Here is a 23284-nt window from a genome sequence, read left to right as displayed (position 1 = left end):
CTATGGAGAACAGTATGGAGGTTCCTTAAAAAACTAAAAATAGAAGTACCGTATGACCCAGCAATCCCACTCCTGGGCATATACCCAGGGAAAACCATAATTCAAAAAGACACATGCACCCCAGTGTTCATTGCGGCACTATTTACGATAGTCTCACAGACTTTAATCCCGGCGTCACGCTCCCCCTGCCCTCTGTGTGCTCCCACCTCCTGTGCCCCTTAGCACCCAGGAGCTGTTGCTAGGTATTCCCCAAAGTGAAGTATTCCCTTCTGCCTTGTGATATCCCTTGGACTGAAACAGTCAGCTTGGTCATTCCAGAAACACAGACTTGGAGAGAATGATACTTTTGTTCCTTAATTGTTAATGACATTGATGTCACAGAATTCTAAGCCGGGCAGAATGGGAAGGCTCTGACAGCTTATGGACTCCTGCAGGCCTGTGAATAGAGCCATGTTTGGTGTGGTCGTGGCCCTGCTTGAGCCCCTGACCAAACCTCGGCAGATGACGTCTGTCTCTTTGCTTTAATCCCATCTGGAAAATGGGACACCTGCCCCATAGCATACTCTGAAAGATAGTGTGAAGATTTCTGAATTCTCTATCACAAGATGAAGCATCTTAAAAAAGAACAAAACCATTCCTATCATCATTATTATTAATTTTTGTTATATCAAAGATTAAATGTTGAAAGTCCTTCATACGAAAGGTTTACTATTATTAGGTGGAGGACCAAGTCATTATTTTAGACAATTATGAGTTTTTAAAATATGATTCATGTCACTTGGGGCAGTTGATTTTAAAACTTTGTTCATATTGCCTCCTGGAAAATATATTTTAACACAAAAGTGATTACTTAATCATTTTATCTTATATGAAAACCGTAATGAGACCACCCATGAGTTTATGTTTGTCCAGGTGCAATTAATTGTCTCTGTCAGTGGCTACTTTCAGATGGAGTCACCCAATTGTACTCTCAAGCTAATGCTGAACAATTGAGTCAGCTTTATAGTGTTTGGAGTATAGTATGTAGAAATCTCTTTATTGTATTCTGCTTCTGCTCAGAATAAAATTCAAGGTACTTATTACTTTGTCTGCATTTAAAACTTTTGTCAAATTACCAATCTGTTGTAAATCATTTGTAGTTAGGAAATGCTGGTACATTTGCTTAAATTGCAGTTTTCTCATTGGAAACCATTCCAAGTATATGAAATTAATTATAGACTATTTAGAGTCTATTGCTTTACTTATTTTTAATTAGAGGAGTATATAATTTAGCTGACATCACACTTTTTTTTTTCCGTGTGACATTGATACTGTAAAGTTTCTGAAGTGAAGTGGACAAAAGAGGAAAAAACTTCTTTAAGTCCTTTGTACCACTATGTAGATGTTCTGATTCTGTATGTTTGTGTAGAACCAGGGACGGGACTCCACACAAGGCCAGCCATGGCCCAAGCCCTCCTTGTTGCCAGGTGTTGGTTTAGCTGTTCAGAAGTCACAGGTTCTAGTGCTCGACCTCCTCCAGAAGCTTATTTGCTTTTTGACCCCATAGGTTTGACCCCAAAGGTTTCATCCTTTTGTGAAGCAGGTATAATAATTATAGGAAACCGTAGCTACTTCTTTCACTCCAGGACCCAAAGGATGGTTACAGTTGGCAGAGGTGTTAGTAACCCAAGTCTTGCCTTGGCTTTGCTTCTGCAGAAATCATGTGTATCGGTCACCAGAGAGACTGGTCTCTGATAATTCATTCCATCCCAACTAACTTAACTAGTTTAACTCATCCTCATTAAACTTGTTTTCAAATTTAATTCATCCTAACTAAACACTCTTTCAGGCTAAAAACACAATTGATTTACTCATTATGAGAAATATACCTGCTGACTGGACTCGGGTTTGCCGATGGCCTGTGAGTGCATTTTCCTAGGAGGGAAATAAATCTATTGCAAACCCAAGTACAGATTCAAAGGTTGCTTCATTCACATAGAACAGAACAGAAAAGAGGAACTGGGGGCTTTATGACGTCACTGGGATCTAGACATCACCAGGAGAGGCAAGTTGCTGAAGGGGCTTTCTACCAAACCAGCCTGGAACCTTGGAATCATTTGGGGAAGTGTTTAAATAAGTTCCAGGATTCCAATGATGCATCATCCCACTTTATTCAAGTCTTGGGAAAAACTAGGGTTAGGTCAGGCAAAGGTTATAACAATTAAGATTTATTTTAAAAGGTTCTGGATTGTACCTAGACTAACTTTTTTCACATTTTATTATGAAAATTTCCAAACATACAGAAAAGTAAAAAGAACTGTACACCCACATACCCACCACCCAGATTCTACCATTGACATTTTATTACACTCCCAAATCTGTCTCTCTCCATTTCCCATCCATCCATCCATCCATCAGTTCCAATCTGTTATTTGTCTGCATTTCCAAGTAAGTTGCAGATATTAGTACACTGTTTTTTAGCTTATATGTTGAAATTTTTAAACATCCACAAAAGCAGATATGAGTATAATGAAATCCCATGTACCCTCACCCAGATCCACAGTTGTCAACATTTTGTCAGTCTTATTTTATCTCCTTCCCTCACCCACACTTTTTTCTTGAGTAGTTTAAAACAGACAGCATTTTTCTCTCACAAATACTTATATCTCTAACGTACAAGGATTAAATACATTACCATTTAAGAAGATTCTTTATTACCTAGTCCTTGTCAGTTTGCTTTGGCTTTCTCTAAAAAACTCTGTCTGTATTTGCTGTGTTTGAATCAGGATCCAAATGATTTCCCTGTAAACTGGTGGTTGGACCCGAGTCCAGGATTACATTCCAGGCGGGTTATTCTGGCAGAATGACATCCAAGGCAGTGCTGGTCCTTCTTACTCCACCTCCTAAGGCAGCAGGTGTCTACTTGTCCCACCGTTTGTGCTGCCGAGGCTGGGCCGTGGGCTCGAGCGTTGGCAGACGGATGCCTCTGATATAAAGCTTCCACTACGCAATTTTCTCAAAGTTAGGATCCTTTCCTAGGTGCATTTCATTCACTTGGACTTAGAAAATGGCGACTTTTCTAACTCAGTTCTTTCTTCTGCATTTATTAGTTGGAAAAACTTTTCCCATCAACTACTTGGTAACTCTGAAATTTTTTTTTCAACCACAGAGGCAGGGTAAATGCTTGATTCTATCCCTTTACTTAACCAGTTTCCAGAATAATGAGTTGTCCCTAGCAGCATCCAAAGATTGGTTTGTTTATATTTTTGTGGTAAAAACACACATAAACATAAAGTTTACCATCTTAACCATTTTAAGTGTACAGTTCAGTAGTGTTAAGTACATTCACATTGGTGTGCAGCAGATCTCTAGAACTTCGTCATCTCACAAAACTGGAGCTCTGTGCCCGCTAAACTAGCCCCTATTCCTCCCTCCCCCAGCCCTTGGCAGTCACCACACTACTCTCTGTCTCTGTGAATTTGACTACCCTCAGCATCTTATGTAAGTGGGATTGTACTGTATCTGCCTTTCTGTGACTGGCTTATATCATTTAGCAGAATGTCTGTAGATTCATCTGTGTTGTGGCCTGTGAATCCAAAGGTTTTTATTATTTTTAAAATTTTATTTACTTATTTATTTTTCAAACGAACTCATGTATTTTTATATATTTGCTGTGTATCAGTCTGCGGTAGTCATTATCCTTTTGGTTCTCAAACTGTCCTGTCCTTGGCCAGTGGAAGCCCCTTCAAGAGAACCCTCAAGGCCTTTGCACACAGCTCAGAAGTCTGAGAACTTCCTTACTTCCTGGAACGACAAGGTGCTCCGGGCTCATCTGGTGCATTTCCTGCCCCAGACCTGGAATATAACGCATTTTTCTAAGTGGGCCTGGTTCCTTTTAGTACTGCATCTAAGTACTGGACTCTGGAAATTCCCTTAGCCCAGAATATATTAGGTTCCAGACTTTTCTGGATAAACTGTCTAATACTAGCTTGATTATGGGGGCCTTTAACAATGTGGGAGGTTCGTAAGTCACCCAGCGCGGCACACGTCTAATGGGTCTCCTGTTTCTGTTTCATAGGTTTGAACAAGCACCAGCCTCAGGTTTGTGGAGGACACCATCGGGTCAGTGTGTTACCACCTTGAAAAGACATGATAATTCTGTCCAAGAAGAGGTGGTCACGAAGCTGTCTGAAGTTTTCCCAGTCAAAAATGTGGACCAGAGGACAAGGGTTAGTAATTTTTATTTTTTTAAATAAGTTTCAACATGTACAAGTTAGTCATTTGAGGAAATAGTTACGTTCTTAACAATGATTAACATATTTGAAAAAAATGATAAGTTGTAAATGAGGTTTTGTGGTTGGTTGGTTGGTTGGTTGGTTGGTTGGTTGGTTGGTTGAACTGTCTGATCTCAGGCCTTTTGCATAGTGTTATATGTAGGCATCTCAAGTCCTTACATAAAGTTAACCCAGGTCCTGGAGGTAACCTAGTTAAACATAGCTACCACAACATTTGCCCAGGGAATTTAGGAGCATCTTGTAGAATTCTGGTTTTCTTTCTCCGCTCCATCCTTTAAAAATACTGTATGGTCATTTATGTCAACTCCGCAAATGTGTATTAATCCACTTCTGTGGATTAGGCAGCAGCCCAGATCCACTGGAGGGAAAGAGAGAAATCCCACGTGGTCCCTCCTTCAGGGGAATGGCATAATGGGATGCCTGCAGTAAGAACACGGCAGAGGGTATAGATCCTCAGGAAAGGGAGCCAGGCCATCTGGAGAAACAAGGAGGGAGCTGAGGGGTGTGCGAGGTGACCCTTAAAAGACAGGCAGGATTTTGACAGGCTCAGAGGGCGGGGCGATGGGCAAGGGCTGTTAGGAGCCCAAGAACAGACCAAGAAAGCCCACACTTTTCCAGGAAACGGAGCTGTTCTCTGTGGCTGGGGAGTGGACTGCATCTGGGGACGGGGATGAGAAGCTCTAGGGATCACCACCCACCGTGCAGGGTCTGGCCCAGCTCGGGAGCCAGTGTTCACGGGTTCAGCAGAGTTTGGAAAGCCGCGGAGCCCCTTGAGCCAGGCTGCAGGAGGGTCTGCAGGGCCTCAGGGAATTTAGCCTGCGTGGATGGGAGGGGGACGGCCAAGGACGAACCCTGCCGTGGCTCAGCCAGGACAGTTGGGGGCTGACTGATGACCTGTCACTAGGGAGAGCATGAGATGCTGGACACGAGCTGATGGAGCCCTTTCCTGGGGAAACACGGGGAGTGCGGGGTGGGGGGTGGAAGACCAGGTCCAGAGCGGCCGCCCCATACACATGGCCTTTCTTCTCCTGAGCTTAATGTCTTGTTTGTCTTGTTTCCAAGTATGTTTTTTCTTTCTTTTTTTTTTTTCTTGGCCGTGCTGCGTGGCTTGTGGGATTTTAGTTCCCCAACCAGGGATTGTACCCAGGCCCTCGGCAGTGAGAGTGCAGAGTCCCAACCACTGGACTGCCAGGGAATTCCCTCCAAGTATGTTTTTTTATCCTTATACATAATGTAGTCTTCTCAGGCTTTTTGATCATTTTACAGTTTTTATTTTTATTATGCACAATGTTCAGGATTCCTCATGTGCCCCCTCTGGAGGCAAACCTTTCCCCTCTGTCCCAAAGCCACAGCCTGTGCTGCCATGCAGTCCAGAGCCTCTGCATCACCCTCCAGCCTTCCCAAACCCCCCTTTCCTGCCCCCTTAATTAAAAGAGAGTAAAAGGACTTTTTTTTTAAGCATTTCAAACATACGTACATGGAGTGATACAGTGACGCCATTGACCCACACTTGCACATGTGTTACCCCTGCACCATGTTGTTTCGGACTCCCTCGCCCTCCTCTTCCTTCCCTCCCCCTGCCCTTTCTCTGCTCTCCCTCCTCACCTCCTTCCTCCCCACTTCCCTCCTGGAGTAAATTATTGCAGGTATAGATACAGCCCCTGGGCACCCCTCACAGTTCCTGCCCTTTTCAAAGGTAACCTTGTGTGCATCCTTCCTGCACACATTTTCATTTTACTGTGTTGCGTGTGACTCAGTAAGTAACCCTTAGTTTTGTTTTGTTTTGTTTGAGGTATGGTACCATTTGTGTGAATGTTCTTAAAGAAAGAACAGTATTCTTTAGGAGGAACAGAACCTGTGCTTTTTAGATCCGTTCCATACCTATTGATAAATGTAGATCCTAAAAAGGATTTTGTTTTCAGGTTTTATTATCCATCGTATTTAGTACTGTTTTGTAACGACACCGTTTTCCATTCTTGTTCACTGCAGCTACCCCAAATCTCAGCCATGTCAAGGGTGAAATAAGTATTGGCCTCCTGCCATTTGCCATCTCATCATCTTTTTTTTTTTTCTAAAGTTGTTGTTTATATCACGAAAACATATTCCAAGTTCCAGACGACCAGTTCACTCATAATTTTTCAAATAATAGCTCCATCATTAATGGGAAGGGGGCTTCCCAATTAACAGTTTATGAGTCAAATGATATTCTTCCTCCCCTAGTAGGTTTCTTGTTCCTTTTTAAATCATCTTAGTGACAGCCATAAAAATTACTAATAAATGAATGACAAAATCCATCCTTAAGGGACTTCCCTGGCAGTCCAGTGGTTAAGACTCTATGCTTCCAACTGTAGGGGGCACAGGTTCAATCCCTGGTTGGGGAACTAAGATCCCACATGCTGTGGCACGGCCAAAAAAAAAAAATCCTTCCTTAACAATAGAAGCAAGCAGTCAGTTTCTCAAATAGCTTGCGACTGAAAAAAGGCGCGGCCCTAAAGACTAACGTTCCCAGGATGATGTGGGCAGGGGCAGGCCTTACAGACGTGAGAACAAAATGCTTTTCTGGGCTCTAGGACTGTTAGATTCACAAATCGTTTGATGATTAGCATAGTCAAGTGTCTTTGAGTTGTTTTCCTGTATCCAAACAATATATACATTTAGTAAATAGTATGGGTTCAATGTTTCTCTGTAGATAAAATCTTAAAAGTAGGAGATTTTCAAAATTTAAGGAAGCACTACTAGAAATCACTTGGTTAAGAGTCTAATGAAGCTCAGAAATACTTACTTTGATCTCTTGGGTAAATGGCTAATTAAACAGCCACATGTAAATGATGTTTACCTGTGGGTCCCTTGCTGTCAGCTGGAGTCAACCCGTCTCCTGAGTAAATACATCATTAAAGCTGCTGAAATTTGGATCATGTCCCCCTGAGACCAGATAAGATCCACAGCACCCGCATAACCTATTAGGCAATTACATAATTGAGCTGCATGCTTTTAAATCAGGAAAATTTGTAATTATGTGAAAAAAAAATGAGTTGGGTGCTTCATTAAAATACAAAGTACCTTAATACTGCTTTTCTCCCAAGTGAAGCCTGCTTCCACCCAGGGGGACCTCTGCAGGCAAAGCAGCCCAGCCTGCCAGAGTCACTTGCAGAGCAGGTGGGAACGGCCACAGAAACCCCTGCCCCTCTCCTGAAATGAGGGACTGGTGTTCTGTTCTTCTCTCTTGAATACTCGTTCACTGGCTCATATGAATACTTCCCCTTTCTTTTCGGTGCTACATCGATGAAATCCCCTTCCTATCCTATAACTCAGATAAAACTTAAGTAATGATACTCGCGTTTCTCTTTAAACACTGAAAAATTACTTCCGGTGTGCAGGAGGAAGGTTCTTGAGGAAGGGTCAGTTAATCTGTGTACGAGGGGAAACATCCATGCTGTCAACATCTGTGGTGTTTCATTCTCTTGTTCTTCTGTGTCTGCATTAACAGCACTGGTTTACATATGGAAGGTAATTTTATTTTATTAAGTGCTTTCATGTTCATTTTCTCTTTGTAGCACCCGTTGCAGAAACCGTATTCTTCTAGAGCTAGCATATGTTTTCTTTAAAAAAGTAACAGGGAAAAAAACGAACTTGGAATATTAAGGTAAACAAAAAGAAGAAAATTGCCTGTTATCCAACTGTCCACATAGAACCCTGTTGACACTGCGATGTATGGTCTTTAATATTTAACATATTGACAAACGTGGGTTATACTGTTTGTGTGCACGGGCTCCATGTTCCCCACTTGTCACAGGTGAACTTCCTTTCATGCCATCACGTGTTCTACATCCTTTCTAACGGCTGCACAGAGACCCCTGTGTGGCTCTTCCACTGTCTCTTTAACCAGGCTCCTGGTGTTAAACATTTTAAGTTGTTTTTAATTTTTCCTCTAGTAAAAAGGTTTCAAAGAATATCTGAGCAGTTCAGTTTTTACAGATTCCCATGCGGTTTCCTGAGAATGATTTCCTAAATGTAGATCTGTTAGGTCAAAGGGTATGTGCGTCTCTCAGGCTTCTGCTCTGCACTGTCAGATCTCACCCTGGAAGGGTCATCACTTACCAGGAATGGATGAAAATATCATTTCTCTGAGCTCTTTATGAAACTGGATACTATCAATTTTTTTTTTTTGAGCACCAAATTGAGAAGTGCCAAGGAGGTCAAATTGCGGTCACACTTTTCTCCCACCTATTTGTTAGCCATCTGTATTTCTTCTTTTATATTGGTAATTTGCCAGTTCACGTTCTTTGCTCATTTTTCTATTAGGTTAGTAATATTTTTCCTTACTGACTTTTAAGAACTCATATATGAATTTGTATTATTTGCTGCAATATTTTGAGCAGTTTGATTTTCACCTTTCATTTTTCTTAATGGTGTTCGGATACAAAGCCTTTTCCATTAATATCTTCATTTATCTATTTATGCATGTGAATTTCACAATTGATAAGTTTCTAGATGTAAATTGAGTCAACCTAGATGACTCTTAGGGTTCTAGGCCTAGCAAGATCCATATTTAGACAGAACTTTGAGAAAATGAGCCAATTAATCCTAGGTGTCCTGCTGAGCGTAACTCAGGACAGTTTTTCTTTCATAAGATCCGAAATATGGAGGTGTCACTCTCAGTCATCCTGTAAGTAGTGTGTGCCTTGGCGCTCAATTTCTAAGCGCTTTCTCCTGGCTCCTGGGAAGGTTAGAAAAGTGAGGGACTAGTTCGTTGGTGTCGACTTAGGCTGCAGACTGCTGAGAACAATGAGGCAGTCTCCAGCACCACCACCACTACCACCACCACTGGGCTTCAAATGTATGAGATGAGAGCGAGCCTTTACTACCTAACAAATAAGTTGGAACCCAAGCATGGGCCATTCATAAGCACCATCAGAAGGTCCATCTTTGGTGGCATTTTTCAGATAGAGAGCCCCACTTTGCAGAGCCCTTCAGTCACAGGTGGGACGTGCAGGGCAGCTTGCTCACTCTTTGCGCTTTAGTTCTTTCGCCGGTCACACTGCAAACTCCTTCCGTTTGGGGCCTTCCTTAGAAATGCGCCTTTTCAAAGATCTGCAAACAGTACATCTTGAGAATGTATCACAGATGTTTTTCCTGACTCTGCATAAGTTGTTTTTGGTGGGTCCTTTGAATGGACCTTCCTACTGTTCCTTGTCTCAGACTGACTTTTGTTTCTGTCCCATATTGTCATTATTTCCTGCTTGTTAGGGACTTAACTTGTGAATTCCTCTGCGGATGACCCGCTGGGCAGATCTACCGCCATCTCTGTTGGCTTCATGGTCCAGCAGAGTCAAACCAACCATTCTCATGCTGTAATTTGACCATCCATCAAAAACCCTTATAGATATAAAATACTCGTCTCTGAGAAGTTATCTGTAGAATTAGTAAGAGAAATCCTAGAGATATGAGTATTAAGTAGTGAAGATAAATGGGATAAAATATGCGAAATAAATGAAAACCTGCAGTGTGCCCCGCACTTACTCAGCATGGTGAAAAAAGAGGGCTCAGTATAGAGCTGGTGACACTGGTGGTATTCTTAGCAAGCTTACAAGGGCTTGTTAGAAGGATGTTTGCAGTATCATTATAGCACTTTAGTCTGTGTTCTTTTGAAGCCCAGGTGGAACCCAGCTAAAGCAAAAGAAGTTCTTACATGAAAGGGACGTGCAAAACAGTGATGTTGATTGTGTGTCATCACGGAGGGACTAGTGAGAAGTAATCCGAGTTATTGAAAATCTAGGACAATCTCCATTGTCTGCAAATTCTACCGTATAAAGTGTAGAAAGCCTCAACAGTCCTTTAACAACTTTATTCTTAAACTGTGGGTTAAGACAGTGGCTATTGTGAAGTCATGCCAAGAAATTATTAGTTACAGCTATTGCATAAGATAATATGAGGAAGAAATACATACTTGAGGCACTCTCAGAAAGTTTGGATTATTTTAAATATGAGAAAAAGAAAATTATAGTTTTAACTACAGAGATTAAGCCAGTTCTTTTTGTTCATCATCTAAAATGCTTTCCATATATCCAGAATTATTGGGTGCACAGAATAGGAGCTTACTCTCTGTGGGAACAGACAGACTAGATCAGGATGGGCAGAGATCTTGAAATGAGACATGCTAGGATGGTCCAGAGAGCATCCTGATGGTTGCGAGATGGCAGCTCCTGTCCTTCTGGACAGATTCTAGAAGCAAGTGCAGTGCCATGGTTTACATGGGCAGCTGGGACTGGGCACTATGGCAGACAGTGATGGGAACCAGCCCTGGCCCGAGCTTCAAGGGAGGATGGTACACCTGAATGCCAGTCGGCAGAAACAGGGATCCTGTTCAGTTCATTCCAGAGTTATCCCAGTTGGAGTAAAATCCAAGGCCCACTTTATACAAATGTAGGAAAAGCTCCTGGTTACAAGAACTGGACAGACAGGTCTCAGCTGCAAGGCTAACATGACACCAGATCTTTTGGCCAAGGAGACTAGAACTCCTTAAGTCCCCTTCAGTCCACCTCTGGCCCCTAGGATAAGCCATGGGTCCTGGAGGCCAGCTGGTCCTAAGGCGGGCCGAAGGCAAGAGCCTTGCAGGGATGTCAAGGCTGATGACAGTGGCCTCGGCCAAACTCATAAGGCTCAATCTTCAAGGTTTGGCCTCGGCGATTCTTCACATCCTTTCGTGTTGATGACAAGGAAAGAGTATGATATTCCCCTTTGTTCACTAGATGTTTGCATTGTTACCGTTTCACTCTTGCACAGAAGATGACCAGGGAGCCTCTGCCCAGCTCCCCCTTCCCTTTCACTTGAGGGTCTCAGGTCCATTCCCCACACAGTGGGTCGGACCCTGCCCCGTGTTTACTACTGTCATCAGGTACCAGGGAGAGGTCAGTGCCACCACCTAGTGTTCCTCTCCCACCGCCGGGGCAGGCTTCCACTTCCGAGTAGGGGGAGAGAGAGGCTTGTGCTCTGGCAGTGGGACAGCGGCACCAATGGTTGTTCAGCTCTGGTCACCAGTATATTTTTATTTCTTGGGGGAGGAGTGCTGACCTGGAAATGCACTGGCACGAGTATTAACCTATCCTATTAAGTGCCACTTTTTCTCTGCCTCTCACGTTGGCTGTGGTAAAATCCCTGCCCACCTCCCTGCCCAGGACACTTCTGGCAATGTCGACAGTTCAGTGCCCTGTGAAAGCAGATAGGCCGTGTGGCAGCTGAATTTCCCCAAGCTCCCCGGCAGGCTTAGTGGCAAAGTACAGAGTGTCTTTATCCTTCATTGAAGGTTATGATTTCCAATAAGGTCGGCTCTCTTTTTGCTTTAGTGTATCCTCCTCCGCCCCCAAGTTTTTCCACAATCTTCCCATTGAGGAGAAGTTCAGGGGTCATTTCTTGAAGAATGGGGATACCATAAGGTCACATTTTTCCAGATCTCCTCCTCAGTCCAAACCAACTCTGTCCTCATGTGCCTGAAAAACAGGATTCATGCAGTGAAAGAGTAGATCTTGGGTAAACCACCCAGGTTAACAGAGGTGGTCACGTCTCATATACATACTTCCCAAGTAGAAAAACATTGCATTACATAAGATTCAGTCCTCAAAAAATGTCTTCTTGTGAGTGTAAGTTGTTGTAAAGAATTAAATTACGCTGGAAAATAATCAGGTGTTATTTTATCTTGAAGACATTTTAATTTCAGTTAAATGTCAGGAGACAAATTAAATCCTAAGTAAAGCTTAACCTAAAATAACATTTGAAGGCTGGGTCTTTGAGACCAAGGGGAGTGTGACTCACCACGGCTTGTTTTCGTTTCTTTGTGCTTTCTTTTATGCACCGTAGGCAACAGCATTATTGAAAAAAGGCCTCACAGGAGAGCATAAGGATAGGTCGGCTGTTCACAGCAGTGAATCATCTTGCAGCTTGCCATCCACTCTGAATGACAACAGTGGAATGAAGAACGGAAAGCCTGCTCTGTGGCTCAGCAGTGTTCCTACAAGGGAACGAGGTAGCTATTGTTAAGGGTCTGTCCACAGCAAAACTGCGTTCAGAATCAATGTGACACCCTCTTTCTCAAGGTGTGCCCATAAAATAAAGCTTCTAAGGAATACCTGTGATTCAGTATACATGACATGTTACTTGTTTTACACCACCTTCCAGAAATAGGTGTTTCAAGACTGGGAAACCTAATCGTAGGTCTGCAGTTCTGCCGAATTTCCAATAAAATATGTTTTTGTAAGTTATGAAATCTTAACAAAATTAACAATTGACAATATATACTTTTTGATCATCCCACAAAGATGAAGATGATTCCATTAAAATGATACCGTAAAGAACTGAAGTTTTTGATATCACCTAATAGAATTTACTCAAAATTATTAAACATTCTTTTTAATTATAATAGAACCTTATAAAAGTCTAAACAGATGATTAAGAATCAATGGATTTATGACCCCAAAATTTAATAAGCAATTTTTAGTATCTAGAAATTGTGATTATTTTAGTGTTACTGTTAAGATGTGCCAGTAAACCGCTATAATGGCATTTCCAAGACAGCTGTGAGTTGCTCAGGATATTGTCAGAAGTTGATAATGTGCACAGGACCTGAGGCCCACTTATGTTAAGCCCCACACAAGTCTGATAGATGTAAGGTTAAATTATTTTGCATGAAAGCAGCATAGAGATACCTTAGCTTTCGAATAAGTTTTCTTTTAGTAACAGTGTATTTCAGATGAGATAAACTAACCAAGAAAAGAAGATGGGGAGGCAATGCAAATAAAAGGAATGGCAGTTAAAAAAGCAAACAAAGGCCTATTCCATCCATATAACCTTGAAATACATTTTTATTGTCATATGTTTGATTTTTAGAAGTTTCCAGTGGCTGCGGAGACGAGAGCGCAGAAGAAAGCGTGGCAGCGAGGATGCCAGTCACAGGTAAGGTTGTGGCTGCCTGAGGGCCTCAGATTCAACCTCCTTATGTAACCAGAACATTTCAGGTTGGTGGTTGTGGACTCTGAAGAGCAAGTGCATTCCACTACCAGGTGCTGTAGCAAGGGATCAATCCTGAGAGCATGAGGTGTGAGCTTAGGTTAACATAAAGGAAGGTAGAAAATAACCCTGTCTGCTGAGTCCTTCAAAATTGTTACATGTTTACACGTGTGAGTGTCCCCCCCATGAGCCTTTCAGCACCTGCGTCTGTGTGAAAAGGTCAGCCCCCATGGGGAACACCAGTCATTATATGGCCAACTACAGATGTTTCTGATTTCCCTCTTTTCTTTCCTGTAATAATTGAATGTATCATTATACTGTAATAAGAGCAGGAAAAAAAACAGTGCTGGACAAGAAGCTTGCTTGTGCCTCAGTTACAAAGCCCATCTGATCATTTAAAAATTTTAGCAGTAAAGTTTCATTAAGATCTGTTAAGATTTCTGCACATATGTTAGGTTTGTTTAGGTGAAATCTAAATGTCATTACTTATTTTAGTTTTAGAATATCAATAGCAGCAATTAGTATTCTGAACAGAGTTCTTATTTGTCGTACGTCTAAATTTACTAGTACCTTATTTTGTAAAGTGGTGTGCTACTTCATTATAAATTCAAAGGTCTGACTTTAAATATTTATGCAAGTAAATACACCATTGCACCGAGGTACTGAGGCATGCATCTGCATATGTGTTAGTTTTGTTGTTTATAAGCAGAAGAGAATGGTTTCCTTTATGGCAATATGATTCATGGCCTGATGATTAATTTTAAACCCATGTATCTAGAATGAACTCTGATTTTGAAAAAGGAGTTTATAGTAGAGAAATTACTGTATATATTCTGCATCAGATAATATTTCACTCCAAAATACAGAGGTTTTCTTTTCTTTTAAACATTTTCCCTGGTGATACGTTTATTGCATTTTTATTCTTCATTTTGAGAAAACTCTGATAGAATTCCCTGTTTATTTTTTTATTAGCAGAGTTAATAGAAGTGTAGATGATCCCAAACTGCAGATATCCAAGAAGTCATTTGAATGCTTTCCTTTTGCATCTACCTTTGAGTGCAGGATCTCTAATGACCTCTGAATTTGTTTCAGTTAGAATCCTAAGGGCTTGTTGGGGAGGAACCAGGAAGTGACCTCATTGCCTATTCTTCCTCATCTGTTCAGTATCAGTCAGTGACTGTCCCCAAATTAATACAGATGTAATCTTCCCATGGGACTTTTTAACTGAGGTACTGTTGACATGTAACGTTACATCCGTGTCAGGTGCACGAGGTAATGGTTCACGGTTTGTAGACGTTACAAGATGATCAGCGCAGTCAGCCTCGTTAATCTCCGTCACCACATGTAGTTACAATTGTTTTTCTTGTAATGAGAACTTTTAAGGTTTACCCTCTCAGCAACATTCAGCTATGCGGTACCACAGTGTTAACTGTAGTCACAGTGCTGTACATTCCATCCCCAGGACTTACTGATTTTATAACCGGAAGTTTGTACCCTTTGACCCCCGTCACCTGTATCACTCACCCCCTACCCCGCCACCAGTAATCTCCAGTCTGTTCTCTGTATATCTCAGAATTTCTTCTTAAGAGAGGGGATAGTCAAGTACCAGGGTTTCAAGTCTTTCTTCTCTTCACGTTGGAAGAGGTGTGATGTACCTAGAAGTAATACGGACTATTTGCCATGAAGGTTTTTTTAAAGAAATTGTCATTGATCCATCAGTAGTTCGCAGTTTAAAAAATGCTTTGTGCCTGTTATAGGCCAAAGCAGTAGGCATATAAAATAACCTGGGGGATATGAAAAAAGCTTTCCGAAGCGTTTTCTTAGTGGGAGCCTTGCCGTTCTGCGCCCTGCCACCACAGCCCTCCTTTTCGGCACGTCCTGCCAAGTTCCTGCCGGAGGCCTTGTGCACCTCTGCTTTGCATATTCCATGGTCTCTGCGTATTCCTCGGTTGCGTCTGTCGTTGCAGCTCCTTTGATCTCCAGGTTCTTGACCTAAATCTCTTTACTAAATGTTTGTGTCTTTTGCCGTGATTATTTGGAGATTTGGCCTTTGGTGAAGTAAGGCAGGTGTATCGTTTGATTTAAGATAATGGAGGCCACCTCCTCCTTTGTAATAGTTTTGTTGAGGTTCTCCTGTCTATGTGGGCCACAGTCCTTCTGGAATATTCCAAAGAGAAGGAACATTTGCGAGGCTGCCTACTGGGAGTTGAGGAGATGTGGTGGTGGATCCTGGGCTTTGGCATCAGCCGTTGTTGTCAGCTCTTTACTTCCGGCTCTGTTTTTTCACCCATCTGAGCCCCTGACCTGGGCTACTTTAGTGTAACTAAACCCAGGTGATGTCAGGATTGAAAGTGACTTGTTAAAGCTGCTTCCTGCATCAACAACCAGCAGGTTACAGTAGTAACTTTGGACCGTTCGGAAGTGCTCATCCTCAGGGTGGGTGCTTCTGTGTGATTCTGCCTTATAGCCATCTCCCAAGGGATATGGTAGAGCGAGGTCACGGGGAAATCAGTGTCCGGCACAGGAAATTGGGCAGAAGTTCTGAAGTTACACCGTTTTCAGAATGATGAGGGTCCTGGGAAAGTTTAACCTGAGAAGGGCACAAAAGCTATTCTTAAATATTTGTGGGGCTGCCAGATTCACCGAATATAGCCATAGAGTGTAGCTCGGGGGCCCTGTTAGTGTTGCAGCGAAGGAATCCACACCCAGTAATGGCAGAACTCTCTAGCCTTTTTAGTCAGGTGTCTTCCAGGCATGAGGTTCTGTGCCAGGGCTTGAACCGTGGCAGGAACCTGCTCTCTAGAGGGGCTCCGTGGAAGGGTTCTTGCTTCTGGGAGCAATGACATTGCTTCTAATGCTAAGCCTGTGATTCTCATTCCGTAGTGAAGGGATCAAATGAGCCGACGTTCTCATTCATTTCCCTTCTTATTGCGTATCCCCACCACTTAAAGAGTTTGCTGTTGCTCTGAAGGCATCGGCCTTGTTAGTCACTGTCATGGGGAATGTGAGTTTCACACTAGTTCCTGTCATCTGTGCGGAGACTTACGTACACACCCTCCTGCACACACACCCACGCACACAACCACAGCCTGTGATCTGCTTGTTGACACAGGCTACCCCTTCCTTTAGTCTGGTTGTTCACACTAAAGAATCCAGGTCAAAATCACAGATTAATGTGATTATCTATGAGTGTGTGGTTTTCTTTATTTAAGAATAATATATAATTTGCATATATGTTACACCTTTACTTGGGCTGAATCCAGGGAATACCAGGGACAGCCAAAGACTAGGTCCCTGCCCTCCTAAGCCTCCATCGTCTCTAACCTTCACAGGAGCCCTGCAGGTAAGCAAATCGTTCTACAGATGGTCCGGCATACTTGGAAAGATTGAGAGCCCTGTTCAGGGCCATATAGCCAATGTGTCAGATCTTTAAGCACACTCAAATTTCAGGAATTAAGCCCTGAAGTCCTTCCATCCCACCACGCAGCCTCTTTTGTTTTATGAGAGGCGCCTGCATCACGGCGTCTGGACCAGTTAAACATTGGTTTGTATCTTAACGAAAGATGAGCCCTGCAAGGACAACTTTGAGAGTGATGATGAGCAAAGCCTGGAGAGGTGGGCAGCTCTTGAGGATTTCTGAGTGTGGACTGTCCTGGGGTGGCCCTTGTAAAGCGGAGTGAATCTGTACCCCTAGGCGAGCCTGAGACCACGAAGCGGGTACAGGACAGTCAGGTCAGTGTTTCCCTGGAGCACTTAGGCCAGAATTGAAGCCATGCTTGTCTAGGTTATGAGAGAAAGTCTCCCTCTGAACTACTCATACCCCCAAAGTAAAATTTCCCACATTGGTAATTTTATTGGTATTTATACTAAATTTACCTTTGAGGAGGATTTGGTGAGTTTTAATTTTAGTAAATGATGCAGCTTATGCTAAATGTCATAAAAACCCAGCCCCGACACAGTATCTGGCACACAATGGGCACTCATTTCATCAAACGAATGAATAAAAATGAAAGTACTAAGGAGTTTCCTTAAGCGCTTGTTGATTTAGGCCAGAACACCGTCTCTTTCCATCAGTCACTCCACCGGTACTTTCCCACCCACGTGCCCATCCTGGCAAAACTCATCTCCTTAAGCTCCATGTGAAAAGGGCTCTCAGCTTTTATCTCAAGAGGATTAAGCCTCTAAGAATGTCCATTCAGCCTCTCATTCTTTTGACACCAATTCTCTTGGTCAAGCTGTGTTGAAAGTGGTTGCCTGACTATGCCATTTCTCACTGATATTCTTTGGCAAGCTGAAATATTCCAGGTCAGACTGAGGTACGTCCATTTAGAAGCTCTGTGGGAGGTCAGCCTAGATTTGCAGGGTGCTCCTGGGGCTGTGGGCAGGGCTTCCCCAAACATCATGGCTTGAGTTTTGCATCAGATTGGGAAAAGGCTGGAAATACACGATGGCCGCATTGTCACCGGTGGCTGGATTTATCCTGGGAGAGAAAACTGCAGTGACAACTGAGGACTGCGGAGTCCAGTGGCAAAGCACTTCTACTCCTCAGGCTTTCCTGAGACTGCGCCTCACCATTTCTGTCCCGGAAATGCACAGTCAGGTCAGGATGCCTTACCTGCTGTGCCTGGGGAAGGGAGCCCAGGGGAGCACTGTGTGCCGCTGGGTTGGCCCTGGCCCCGTCTCTGTGGCAGGGGTCCAGCTGCTCATGACAGCAGACAACTCCTCACTCAGGACGTTGCAGGCTGGTGGGGCCTGTTTAACGTGGTCATAGAAGAATGGAAGGCGCCTTTCTGAAGAGCTCTTGATTGGGTGCTTTCAAGGAAATGAACTCAGAAGTGCCTGAGAAATTCTCTTCAGTGGTTACACAGCAGAATCCCGTGTGGAGCTTTAAAACAGACCCACACCCCAGCCACACCCTGGACTGGGTGCCCCAGAACCTCCAGGCCTGAGCCCCAGGCATCAGTCTTGTGTAACACACCAGGTGACTCCCCGGGTTTGAGAACCATGGAGCAGGGGATCTCAAAGCCGAAAGAGCCCTTGTAGATCATAGTGTGAAACACCCTTATTTTATGCAAGAGACTTGAGTGGAGAGAGGGGAGAGGTTGGACTTTAGATATTTCAGTACAGTTGGGTCAGGGAGGGTATGATTTCCCTAGGGCTGCTGTGGCAAAGTGCCACGAGCTTAGAACCACAGAAATGTTTTCTCTCACAGTTGTGGGTGCTAGAAGTCCAAAATCAAAGTGGCAGCAGGGCCCTCTGAAGGCTCCCAGGAGCATCCTTCCTGGCCTGTGGCAGCCTCTGGTGGCTCCTGGTTTGTGGCAGCATGACTCCAGTCTCTGCCTTCGTCCTCACATCGCCGCCGCCTGTGTCTCTGTGTCCTCTTCCCAGCAGGACAGCAGTCATTGGATTTAGAGCCCAGTGTAAATCCAGGATGAGTTCATCTTGAGATCCTTAGCTAATTACATCTGCAAAGATCCTGTTTACAGATAGGGTCACATGCTGAGGTTCTGGATGGTCGTGAATTTGGGGGAAACACTAGTCAACCCGGTACAGGGGGTGGGGAGGGATTTCTTCATATTTCACACTGCCGGCTTCGGTTCATCATGTACAGTGATTGTTCCTGGCCCTACTATAAATGATGATGATGATGATGATGATGAGAATATTACTGTCTTTATTTACGAATCTTCTCATTTTATAAATCATTGAGTACAAATTGCTAGAAAGTTGCTTTTAAAGACTATTTAATTATGCCATTAAGATACAGCTTCCTGATCAAAATTACTCAAAAGTTAAAGATTCCATGACCTTGAGAGTTGAAATTTCACCTCCCGTGGCTGAGCAGTGTTACATGGTTATGAATTTTCATGTGAAGTAGTATCAGCAAAACTGTTTCAGTTCAGTTTTTGAACGTTCATTAAAGGTCAGTTACAAGCCTGGCACTTACTTTCAGGTGTAATTGTTGAATCGCCCCATAGAAATTCAGAATGTGATGGAAACATCTATTTCCTGAAGCATCTCCAGGCAGCTCATCTGAACGGGGAGCATTTCCCTTCTCCGTGCATCTGCCCTCCCTGTGTGAGGACGGAGGAAACCTGGACAAGAGGCTCCCAGGCCCAGGATTGCTGGTAGAGTCGTGGTTACCGCGGAAAGTCTAGATATGAAAGTAATTCCGGTTATAGAGCCAGCCTGTGTGCCTCTCACGTTCACCTAGACGTGTGGCTCTTTTTTTTTAAAATTTATTTATTTTTGGCTGCGTTGGGTCTTCGTTGCTGCGCGCAGGCTTTCTCTAGTTGCAGTGCGCAGGCTTCTCATTGCGGTGGCTTCTCGTGTTGTGGAGCACGGGCTCTAGGCGCGTGGGCTTCAGTAGTTGTGGCACACAGGCTCAGTAGTTGTGGCTCACGGGCTCAGTAGCTGTGGCGCACGGGCTTAGTTGCTCTGCAGCGTGTGGGATCTTCCCAGACCAGGGATCAAACCCGTGTCCCCTATATTGGCAGGTGGATTCTTAACCACTGCACCACCAGGGAAGTCCCGTGTGGTTTTTTTTTTTTTTTTTTTAATTCCTAAACATAGATGAGTTTTCTGTATTTTCAGAATTGTGAAAGCACCCTTAGCCTAATAGTTTCTTGTTTTAATTTGAGTAGATTGCTAGACAAGTGATTTCTGGGTTTTAAGTAATAGTATTTACCTTTAGAATTAATTTTAGAGTTACATCCCACAATTTTTGTTTTATTTTGCAAAGACAACTGGGTTTGCTCCATCAGCAACACATCTAGTGCAGTGTGAATGAAAAATTGGCATGGGTGCAGAAATACATGAAAAGCGTTAGCCCTGGGAAACTCGTGGGCAGAAACTATTTTTCGAATTTAAGTTTAGAATTTCTGCATGCTTCCTACAGGAATCAGTTATCCTTCCTGACTCAGGGATGCCCAGTTCTTTGTCGGTTCAGGGTTGCTTTTCTAGCTGTAGTATGGCATTGTTTGCATCTCCTTTTGTTATTCCCTCTCTTCTTTTCTTCACCAGGGATTTCTGCGAAAGCCAGGCCAGCCAGGCCGAGCCTCTGCCTTGGAGACGGAGACACCCCTCAGAGGCTGGGGAAACACGTGTTTATCTGGCTCTTGTAATGGGTTGTTAAAAGCACTTGTTCGCCAGATATTTTCTTTTTCTTTTTATTTGGTAGATTCAGAAGTATTTTAGCAGGTGTACATTTGCATATAAAAGAGAATGAAAGATAAGAAGTTGAGGCTTTTTCTTTCTCTCCTCAGCATCATCGCTCTCCTGCCTCCCTTTATTCAGCACATTTTCATTTTCTTTCTCTGTTCCCATTTTCTAGACAAAATGCGTATCAAAAAGAAAAAAAAAGTCTCGGTGATCCATCACCACTTGGCAGGAAGATAGGTGATGGGGTTCAGCCAGCTTGTGTAACAGAGTAAGGAAAAATATATTTCTCTTGTTGTGTCGTCAGTCTGGAATTGATAGCTAAGGGTAGATTTTCACCCCTGGACCCCTTGCCTTATTTTGTATTTTCAGCCGCAGTAGTTTCTACTTTTGAAACTCAGTCTTGACGCAGCTTTGAATGTGTAATGGAAGCCTGACTGAGCAGCCCAGAGCTGGAAACTTGCGCCTGCGTGTACACTACTTCTGTGTGCGCCAGAGCATCTAGTTGAAAATCATTGTATTCTTAGAAATGCTTGTTTTATCTAATTGTTTGCACTACTCAGTTTTTTTCTCAGGGTTTGACATTACTAACGGGAGGAAGTATTTCTCTGGAGTTCTGAGTCACAGGCTACAAAGTGAAGCCTTAAGGGGCCACCCAGTCCTCAAATTTGCAGACTTATGGTGTCCCTGCAGTTAAGACTCAGGTCTTTTCACCTTGGAAATATTGAGATATTACCCTCATCCCGACCTTGTTTACAGCAGGCCAACTGGAACCTCCAGCTTTGTTTCTTTCGCTCCCCTGTCTATTCACTCATTCATTTAACAACTGAATTTGCAGGGCTACGCCATGCGGCTTTCAGCCACTTGATTCCTCACTGCCCTTCTTCCTTCCAGAAAAGCCTGGGCCTGAAGTGCCACAGACTTCAACTCTGTGGCTTTGCTTTATGCCGTTGGTGTCCTGGCCAAGTCTTCTAGGCTGTTCCAGGAGAATGTCTGAATTGTTTGAGCAAAAAGTATACTCTTGCTTCCAAAAATTCTGGAATCTGGTCCGTTTGATACAGACAGCACCCTAGCAATCTCCAGACAGCTGTAGCAGCCTCCTTGATCCTGTGTCCCGGGCTATGTCAGCTCTTTTAGCGGAGAAAGCAATCCTTAACATCTAGCTTGTATCCCTTGGCTGAAGTTTTTCTCTTGAGTGTTCTTGTGCCACATTCAGTGAACACAGAAAAAATTACTTACCGCTCTCTAGTTTCAAGGTTGCAAGTATGTTCTGTGTGGCCTGTGCAGTGTTTTAATTTTTTTTTAAGCCAGAAATCTGGCAAGACTAGGCCCACTTTCCCGGCTGGCAGCAGTCGGCCGTGGCCACAGAACAGCTGTCCCCTCCGGACAGGGCATGAGCTCTCCCACCCCTCCTACCGCTCCCATCTGGCCAGAGTCACGTGTGTGGTCTTGTTGGGCCCCAGAGAGTGTCTGCACTGACAGTCCTGCCCTGTCCTCTCTGCTGCAGAATCTGTGTACTTGAACCCCTCTTCCCTTGTTTCTACACAGGCTGTGTAGCCTGTAACCTCTCCTGATCATTTTTTTAACCAAACCTTGATTTTGTTTTTCCTTTCTGGGTCATCTCTCAGTTCTTCGTCTGCTGTTTTGTGCAGCTCTTCTGACTAAAGTAACAGTGAATAAGGGTATCCAGTGCTGTGGGAGAATGACTCCAGTCCTGAGCGTCTGCTCCAACCCCTCCGGCTGCTTTGGGGTCGCTGGTCCTGCCTCAGTTAGTGTTTGTTCCTCCAAGGGAGTGCACGTAATCCTTTCACCTTTTAAACCTCACTCTGCGCTGAAGCCATTAGAGGAAGCATGCATTGGAGGTGGGGGAAGGCGATGTGCCCGGCGGTCCTCAGCTGGATCGTGCCAACCCTTGATTACTCGGGTCAGGGCGGCCACATCCCACATAAAAACTGTCCGGACGGCCGCCAGTGACTCTGCTTGGAGAAGGACCACAGGAGGTTTAAGGATCAAGTGCCAGTGAGGAGCCGGGCGTGGGAAGTGGGTGGGCTCTGGCTGCATGGGCGGGAGAGATGAGCTTTCTCCCTCCAAACTGTTGTACCGTTGAAAGCAGACTGAGGCAGCCTGGACGGGCAGCCCAGTGAGAGAGTCCGAGTCCTTCGAGAAGGACAGGCAGGCCCCAGTGTGGGACACATGTGGAGCTGATTTCCGAGCGCTAGGATGGCCCCTGGGCTGGGGTGACTCACTGCCCGGTCCTCCCTTCCAGGCTCACACCAGAGATGAGATACATTCCTTCTTGTATTTGGACAGAATACTTAATCCCCCACCCCCAATCTGAAATCACCTCACAGCTACTAACCTGATATTTTGCACAAAAATCCTCTCCTGAAAATAAATAGCACATGTTTTCTTGGTTTCTGAGAAGCCTGAGAGCTGGCTTACTGGAGTCAAATGATTTCCCTTCAGATGGTAGACAGCAGAGCCCAGCTCCAGCTTCCAGCCACCAGGAGCCTTTGTTCATCAAGAAGCAGCTCTCCTTTCTCTCTTTCTCTCCCCTCTTTCCCTGCTTCCTTCCTTCATTTCTCTTTTAAAAAATTTCTTTCTATCTTTTGCTATCTTTTCCTTGACCAAATAAGTTTCACTGAATGCAGAAATAGCACATGGTCATTAAAATCTGGACTTGTATCCTAAAAGCTGAAAGTCTTTTTGGCTGATCTTTCTAAAATAAAAACAAAACAGCATTTTCATCTGTCTTACAGTGATTCTTTGCTTTTTTAGAATTCAGACACTCCACCTTTGATTTTATTAATACCTTACCCCCTCAACAGATTACCTGACAGTGAATCTGAGGT

At 43.7% G+C, this 23284-nt stretch overlaps 1 protein-coding gene across 2 annotated transcripts in view; it reads left to right on the top strand.

Annotated features, from left to right (window-relative positions):
* Nucleotides 1–23284, top strand: part of KIZ (kizuna centrosomal protein) — a 114879-nt gene that overhangs the window by 73132 nt on the left and 18463 nt on the right. For both annotated transcript variants that reach the window (XM_060031294.1, XM_060031293.1), the window contains 3 exons: nucleotides 4058–4208; nucleotides 12129–12294; nucleotides 13155–13220. In XM_060031294.1, the coding sequence (XP_059887277.1) occupies nucleotides 4058–4208; nucleotides 12129–12294; nucleotides 13155–13220 (383 nt within the window). The remainder of the gene's footprint in view (nucleotides 1–4057; nucleotides 4209–12128; nucleotides 12295–13154; nucleotides 13221–23284) is intronic.

Source organism: Delphinus delphis, chromosome 15, assembly GCF_949987515.2.
Source record: "Delphinus delphis chromosome 15, mDelDel1.2, whole genome shotgun sequence".
NCBI classification, from domain to species: Eukaryota; Metazoa; Chordata; class Mammalia; order Artiodactyla; family Delphinidae; genus Delphinus; species Delphinus delphis.
This window is presented reverse-complemented; position numbering and strand designations above follow the sequence as displayed.